General features: G+C 41.7%; 1 protein-coding gene across 3 annotated transcripts; it reads left to right on the top strand.

The window, feature by feature from the left end:
• The first annotated feature begins 705 nt into the window (after positions 1-705).
• Positions 706-4,777, top strand: gfi1aa (growth factor independent 1A transcription repressor a). Of its 3 annotated transcripts, none has more exons than XM_049599062.1 (7): positions 706-833; positions 1,991-2,194; positions 2,341-2,544; positions 3,169-3,572; positions 3,804-3,941; positions 4,134-4,299; positions 4,421-4,777. In XM_049599062.1, the coding sequence occupies exons 2-7, from the start codon at positions 2,083-2,085 to the stop codon at positions 4,597-4,599; spliced, it is 1,203 nt and encodes a 400-aa protein (XP_049455019.1). In that variant the 5' UTR covers positions 706-833; positions 1,991-2,082; the 3' UTR covers positions 4,600-4,777. The 3 variants fall into 3 exon arrangements, with proteins under 3 accessions (XP_049455019.1, XP_049455020.1, XP_049455018.1); XM_049599063.1 differs by lacking the exon at positions 706-833 and adding an exon at positions 879-1,321; XM_049599061.1 differs by lacking the exon at positions 706-833 and having other exon boundaries at positions 1,406-2,194.
• The last annotated feature ends 1,750 nt before the right edge of the window (positions 4,778-6,527 follow it).

Below are 6,527 nucleotides of genomic sequence, written 5' to 3'. Positions count from 1 at the left end.
ATTTCAAACTAAGCTTGTTTTGAGTGTTTTTAACTAAAAGCTTTTAAGTAAGTATCTGGTTGAAAGTCTTTCATGAGTTGTGACTGAGCATCAAGGGAAAATGTTGCATTTGTTGCCACGTTTTATAAATAATCTGACATAAACTTTGTCTCATATTCTGCTAATATAACAGGAGAAGTGATGTCTGATGTTATGTGCTCGTGTCAGAAGCCATCGCTCTCTGCTCATTAGTGGGAGGGGAGGTGAGAATTAGATCTTGTGTGGTTAAATTCAGTAGACTGAGTTCTCTTTTAATCTCTTTCCAGCAAGTTAAACACTTCAAAATCCAACTTTTAATGAAACTGTTGGCCTGACAGAGGGGGAAAATGCCAGTGACAGACATGAAATGGTCTAAAGTTAAAGAAGTTAAAGAAATGAGAGAGTCTGTGTTATAATTACACAAATAAAGAGTCATTTCTTTCAGATCTGTCTTTCAGTGTGAGCTGTAAAGCTTGTGATAACGAAAGGGAAATCAACTCTGAAAGAACTGATTTATTTTTGTACAATGCAAATGTCTAAAGATTATGGCACCGGTGGATTTATCAAAACATGAATCAGTGTTTTTGTTTGACTGTCATGGCTGACTAACATGAAAATTAATTTCATGAGAGAGGGAGGGGTTAGATTGAGTGTGCGTGAGAGAGTGTGTGTGTGTGTGTCACAGTGTGAGAAGCAGAGGGTTTTTGTGGTGTCTCTCTGCAGCCTGTGACTGACATTCAGACTGAATGTGGACAGAGTTCAGGACTTGTCCTCAGAGCTGGGATAGAGTACCTGCAGCGTCAGTGCTGCTGTGTGTGAGTATGGGCCATGTGTTTCAGCTTTATGCCTCGGCTATCTGCGCTTTGCTTGCAGGTCTCTAAACTTGTTGCAGCTGCATCAAACAAACTCTGTTCCCACATCGGAGGAAAAAATCGATAGGTGACCGCTTTGCTTTGGTCCGACCTTGAACAGAGCCCAAATCTTCGCTATGATTTGAGCCTCACAGATTACTGCTCAAAACTTTTTTCCTACATGGTGGCTCAGTTTATCTTGTTTTTAATATTCCACTTGGCGCTTGTGTATCCTGTCCTGTATTTCTTTCAGTGGACAGCCTAATTGGAGCCGCAGTATGGGCCGGGAGGGGGCTTTAATGATGTAAAACAATAAGGCTGGAGTCAGTGCGGGTAAGCTGAAGCAGTGTAACTGTAACGGGATACTTCGGCTCCCCACCAGCAGGCTGTTGTGCAGAGCGGCCGTTCGCGTCTCATTAACAGGATCACTTTACAACCAGTGAAACAAATAGGTCATTATCCATCACAACCTGCTCTGCCTGCATGGATCCACATCATATGTCTCATCACAACTTATATTGTTACCATTATATACATTATATTGTTACAACTTATATTGTTTGAATCATTTTGTTTTATGAGACTCCAAATGACCTGTTTTCAAATAGTATTTTCAATTAATTTGGATTTTACGCGCGTAATGTGAATCTCAAGCATGCAGACGCGCAAATCCAATCTCGGTGTTAATTTATTTTAATTGCTTGCGATGTTAAAACAGTCGGAACACCGACTAGAAATTGATATATAGAAGAAAAAAAACCCCTTTATCCGTATAAATGAATAAAATCTCAGGAATAATTTAAGGTTTTCTTATTTAAAAATACTAATAACACATAATAAAGATTTAGCTTCCGTCTAACTCTTTCAAAACAGCCCTGTAAACTTCCTCTTATGTGATTCAGCCTCTGTCACATTTACAGCTATACCATTAAAGACACACAATACGTCCTCTCCAATCACATATCTGCCGGGACAGCTTCAGGGGCAACGGTGGTCCCACTTTTGGCCACCTGCCCCGCGACACCTGGTAAACGATACGGCCTCCCTGCGCATGCGTAATAGCCTGCCAAAAATCCCAACGCTGTTTCGCCTGTCAACCAATAGTGTTCCAATCTGTCCAGAGATAAAGTCAGAGCAGCGTGGAGAGGAGTGGAGTCAAGTGGAGCGGAAGATTTCAGACCTGAGCAGCACCGACTTGAAGGAGATTAAAAACATGCCGAGGTCGTTCCTGGTGAAGAGTAAACGGGCCCACAGCTACCACCAGCCCCGATACCTGGACGATGACTGCAGCAGACTGGACACTATTCTATCTCACGTGTGCGCAGGTAGGTTCGCTTGTGCGTAATTACGCACGAAAATGGTTGTCTGAAAAAGCGACTCTTCACATCATCATAATAGAATTTCCTCTATTTACAAATACACTCAAGCTGCACAGTCAGTCAGTTTCATTGCCCTCCTCTGTTGTCATTAGAGACCAAATCTCACGCGGAGTTTGAGAACAACTTGGAGCCGAAGGAGGATGTGAGCGCCGGCGCTGACAGGCTGTCCCCCGGGTCCAGGCTGCTGTCCCCGGGGTCTCTGTCCTCCAGCTCCCCGCTGAGCTGCGGAGGCAGCGTGTGTGACCGGTCCTCAGACTGTGATTTCTGGCGTCCCCCGTCTCCCTCCTCCTCACCAGGTGTGTTTTCATTCAGACTTTTTCTATAGTTGTTTTTAGAAGTTTCAAAGAAGCATTAAAAGACACAGAAAAGTTTGTTAGTGTCTGGTTTATTTGAACTGTCAGGGTGACATTAAACCAGTGAGCTCCTGTGTGTTTAGATTTTAAGTTTTCAACAGTTGCCACAAATCTATATTAGTTTTAGTGCGTAAAAGCCTTTGAGCATTTTCAGCACTGTTAACACGTACATTATGTACTGGTGTTATAGGTTTGATTATGTTGACGTAGAACAAAGATAAAGCACATAAATCGTCACTTATCTGGAGTCAACATATAGACATCCTGAAATAAGTTATACTTAATCTTTAATAATTTATTTCACTGAAATATATGTTTGAAGATCTTGTCAATCATCAGTCATTGTACTAACTGTATACACACATCTATTTATATAAGGGGTAACATTTTAATGCGGGCATATAGGAGTTTATTTTTATCTAAAGTTACTTTTACGCACGTCATGTAGCATTTCCAGTGAGGCCCAACACAATTTTCAAATGATCAAATCTTAAGCCACGCCATGAGCTGCATTTAACACTCCTCAGTAAGAATACACACTTATACTGGATCTACATTAACCTCCAGATTCAGAGAAATGCTCCACTCCAGCGGCGGAGGACAACCACCACTTCAACATCCCGCTCTTCCCTTACTCCTGGACGGCGTACTCCGGCTCCGAGCTGAGGCATCTGGTCCAAGGGCCGTACCATCGCCACCTCCAGGGCCACAGGGAGCCTCACTCCCCTGGCAGCATCTACAGTGCAGAGGACGGCGGCGCTGAGCCGCATTACGCACAGCGGGGCCCGGTAGCCGGATGCTACCAGGACTTTTCTTCAACGGCCCACCAGATCCGCAGGATGCGGGATGGAGACGAGCTGTATGTGGATTTAAAGCAGAAGCCGCGCGGTGCGGAAATCAAGTCTGAAAATGACTTCATCTGCTCCAACATCGAGTCAAACGGATCCTATAAGTGCATTAAATGCTGCAAGGTGTGTTTACTGAGACGTGACATGACGGAAACCATAACAGTCAGGATGTTTGTGACTATGCTGAGATGCTACAAATGATTTTGACTTTATATGTCCACTATATTCTTATGTTCAAGTTTAATTTAAATGTCATTTCATCCATAAACTGTGTGGCAATGAGAGCAATATATATATATTTTTCTTCTCAGTAGTTTGATGAAGTAAAAATGTCATCGGTCTATTCTTCCAAAGGTGTTCTCCACGCCTCACGGGTTGGAGGTTCATGTGCGGCGATCACACAGCGGGACGCGGCCGTTTGAGTGCGGGATCTGCGGGAAAACCTTCGGGCATGCAGTGAGCCTGGATCAGCACAGAGCGGTTCACTCACAGGTAGGCCTCTAACTGGAAACAGACTATCGCACAAGCTGCTTTATTAACTCAAAGGCCCACATCCTGGACGCAAAGGCCCCAGGTCGCGTTTCTGCCACCACAATGCCTTTAAACAGTCTGACCTTTTCTGTATATCTGCAGTTACATCCCATATTTGAGGCCTCCCACACTGACCTTTAACATGTTTTACAGGAGAGGAGCTTCAGCTGTAAAATCTGCGGCAAAAGCTTCAAGCGCTCCTCCACGCTGTCCACGCATCTACTCATCCACTCGGACACGCGGCCTTATCCGTGCCAGTACTGCGGGAAGAGATTCCACCAAAAGTCAGACATGAAAAAACACACATTCATCCACACAGGTGAGACACAGCACACACTAATAAAAAAAAACAGCCACTTTTTATAACGCCTCACCGTGCGTCATGCGTAAAAATGCCACACGCTGTCATTCCCAACTGTGTGATGTCGTCACTGCTCCAGGTGAGAAGCCGCACAAGTGCCAGGTGTGCGGGAAGGCCTTCAGTCAGAGCTCCAACCTCATCACGCACAGCAGGAAACACACGGGCTTCAAACCTTTCGGCTGCGACCTGTGCGGGAAAGGTTTCCAGAGGAAAGTGGACCTGAGGAGGCACAAGGAGACGCAGCACGGACTCAAATGAGCAGACTTCGATGCTTTGGCATGAAATCCTGCACTTTGAATGTACTCTGACTATTTATATGGTCGTGTTTTATTTTATTTTTTGTTTGTTGCATTGCCCTGTCATTGTTCAATGTAGTTAATTATTTAGCCTGAGATATTCTGGTTGATTTTACGGAAATAAAAGTTTATTTATCGGGTGTGTTTTTACTTTATTATTTAAATTAAAAAGCAGTTTCCAAAGCTTCCTAAGCTGCATTTTCAAGAATTCTTTTTTAAATCAATGATCATTTTTAAAGGCCAGATTCTATAAATCTTGCCTCTTCCATTCAGTCAGTTTAGTCAGGGATTGAATATTAACTTTTGTAGCTCATTCCGTTTTTTCAGTTAGGAATTGACAAGTCTTTAATTTATTTCAGTCGTTCTACATTTAATTATTTTCAACATAAGAAAACATTTCCCAACATTTAGAATCTTAAGTTTCAATCCACAATATTACACACTTGAAAACATTTTAAAACCCCCTCTCTGCCTCTGTCCATTGATTGGAGGTACGTTGTGAAAAACGAGAAGCTGTGTGGAGCCACGCAGGCCCATCAATCACGTCCCCAATCTGCATGACAGGGTCAAAGTTACATCTCCACTATTAAAAAGAAAAAACGTTTCGTTGCGCGCGCCACCTGGTCAAAACCAAACATCTTCAGACACACGCATTGATAACTTACCCATATAACAAATGACATTATGGTGCCATAAAGCTCCGTGTGAAGGAAGTCTGGAGAAATAACGTCACTTTTATGGCAGCAGCAGCTCCTCCGGCTCGGCAATAAGCAGCGTGTCCACATGGCGTTTTCACTTGGAAAAGCTGGGTGTGATTTATTTAAACATCCACTGCCCTAAAACTTCAAGGATCTGATTTGCGCATATCTCACCACAGATTGTGTCAATAATGTGTGCAGTAATGCTGCGACACAAACCAGCCTGCTGACCAGCAGTTTTAACTATTATTTAATGATTATTTTCTTGATTAATCGATTGATTCTTGAGTTTGAAAAAAAAAATAGTGAGAAATGCTGCAACAATTACCCAGAGCCAAACGTGACACATTTTTTGTACAACAAATATAACAACCTCAGGATTATTTTAAGAATAAATTAAAAAGAAAAGCAGTGCATCTTCACATGTGACAGGACCCCTGTCCCAAATATGGTTCAGATGCTCACATTAAAGTAGATATAAAATCCTCGGCCATATTGTTCACCTGTTTAACAATATATGCCCAAAAAAGAAAAAGAAAAAAAAAATCAATTTATTTATATTCTTATATAGAAATCCAATGTTTTTTTTATTATTGTAAAACAAATAATAAATTCAACCAATAACACCATGACATCCGCCCATCAATCAATCTGACTGAGTGACTAACAGACAAATACTTGACAACATGTCCAAACGCAAGTACAATGCTGAATATATTAAACCCTGTGGACCTTGAACTAATGACTAAGGATAAATCTGGACCTTGTGGCTGCACCAGTTGGAAACCACTGCTCTAGAAAGCATCTGTAGGTGGACTATGAAAATTAGGTGTTACCCCAAATAGCTGCCAATTAGTTTTCCATCAATCAATTACTTGACTTATTGTTTCAGCTGTACTTGCATACACTGATGGTGATGGGTCGCTTAATTTATAACAAAACATCACATCTTATAAACTCCTTGTCTGTTTTCTGTGCAAAAATCTTAATTGTAACGTTGTTAAATCTGTTAGGTGTGAGGGGAAAATATGATACAGCATAGTATCGTGATATTTTTGTGTGTCAATATCATATAAATTATAAATATTATAAATGCAAATTAAACTTAAGGTAGCCGACTAGAATAATATGGATAATTGTTTTTAAGATTAGATCAAACAGGTGCTAACAAAGTTTACTTTGGGGACATTAC

The sequence above is a fragment of the Epinephelus fuscoguttatus genome, linkage group LG15, assembly GCF_011397635.1.
Source record: "Epinephelus fuscoguttatus linkage group LG15, E.fuscoguttatus.final_Chr_v1".
NCBI lineage: Eukaryota > Metazoa > Chordata > Actinopteri > Perciformes > Serranidae > Epinephelus > Epinephelus fuscoguttatus.
The sequence above is the reverse complement of the archived record's forward strand: the minus strand, read 5'-3'. Positions and strand labels throughout refer to the sequence as shown.

Bases quoted from the DNA above. Each gene is read 5' to 3' on its own strand.
- gfi1aa (XM_049599061.1), top strand. From the start codon at position 1,921: ATGCGTAATAGCCTGCCAAAAATCCCAACGCTGTTTCGCCTGTCAACC. The intron at 3,942-4,133 runs GTAGGCCTCTAA...CATGTTTTACAG, and splicing joins ACAGAGCGGTTCACTCACAG to GAGAGGAGCTTCAGCTGTAA. The intron at 4,300-4,420 runs GTGAGACACAGC...TCACTGCTCCAG, and splicing joins ACACACATTCATCCACACAG to GTGAGAAGCCGCACAAGTGC.